The 1,027-nt window shown below is 49.1% G+C and overlaps 1 protein-coding gene across 1 annotated transcript in view; it reads left to right on the forward strand.

The window, feature by feature from the left end:
- The first annotated feature begins 426 nt into the window (after positions 1 to 426).
- Positions 427 to 1,027, forward strand: part of LIPJ (lipase, family member J) — a 24,639-nt gene continuing 24,038 nt past the window's right edge. Inside the window, exon 1 of the mRNA XM_008594889.1 lies at positions 427 to 558. Coding sequence (XP_008593111.1) covers positions 427 to 558 — 132 coding nt within the window. The remainder of the gene's footprint in view (positions 559 to 1,027) is intronic.

The raw sequence follows: 1,027 nt of genomic DNA on the forward strand, positions 1-1,027 counted from the left end.
CCCTCTGGCAGCCTTGCCAACTCAGAGAGGGCAGCCCAAGCTGATTCCTTAGGATCCTGCCATGGCGTGGACCACGCCACTTCATGTCTGCAGCATCTGCAGTGACAGTGGGGCTATCTCATGGGGGTGGCAGCCGCAACTGCCTCTCTCACGTCTGTGGTGTCCTTGGTGAGGCGGGGTTACTCCATGGCAGCACCAGTGGCTGCAACTGCCTCCCTTGTATCTGCAGTTTCCTTGGTGGTGTTCTTGGAGGCAGCAGGGTTACCTGATGAGGGTGACAGTGGTGCTGGTGGTTGCAACATCCTCTGTCACATCTGCAGCATTCATAGTGGTAGCAGGATTACCTCATGGGGGAGGCAGCAACTCTGGCAGCTGCAACTGCTTCCCTTGCATCTGTGGTGTCCTTGGTGGTGGTGGAGTTACCCCATGGGGGTGGCAGCATCACCAGCAGCTGCAACTGCCTCCCTCACATCTGCAGTGTCCTCGGCAGCAGTGGTGTTGAATCATAGCAGCATCAATGGTGGTGGTGGTTGCAGCCACCTTTCTTGTGACTGTGGAGTGCATAGCTGCAAAGACAAGTCACCTGCAAGACTGCTGCTCTGCAGGGAGCTGCTCTGCAATGGGAAATGGTTCTAAGACTGGACAATGGCTCCAGCAACTGCAGCAGCAGTGGCAGTGGGCCCGTTTCAGTCTTCTTCTGTGGAAGGAACACACCCTGGGCACCTCTAGTCTGCCATCTTCCTAGAAGTCCCTCAGAAGGTGTTTTAGAAATATAAATCCAGTTCAAAGCTTTCAGATCCATGTAGTTTGTACAAAGTTATGAAAATATTGCATTGGAGACTAACCTACTAAATACATAAGAAAGACATATTCATTATGTGCATGTAAATTAAGTTCCTAAATTGCTAGTAAGTAGTTTGTTCTTTTAAGCAAGGAGGATTAATATATATTAATGTCAGCTGTGCAATGAGTATTATGCTAAGAAAGCATCATATGGCATTTATTAAATTTAAGTTTTGTATCAACT

This window comes from Galeopterus variegatus, unplaced genomic scaffold, assembly GCF_000696425.1.
Source record: "Galeopterus variegatus unplaced genomic scaffold, G_variegatus-3.0.2 Scaffold11807, whole genome shotgun sequence".
NCBI classification, from domain to species: Eukaryota; Metazoa; Chordata; class Mammalia; order Dermoptera; family Cynocephalidae; genus Galeopterus; species Galeopterus variegatus.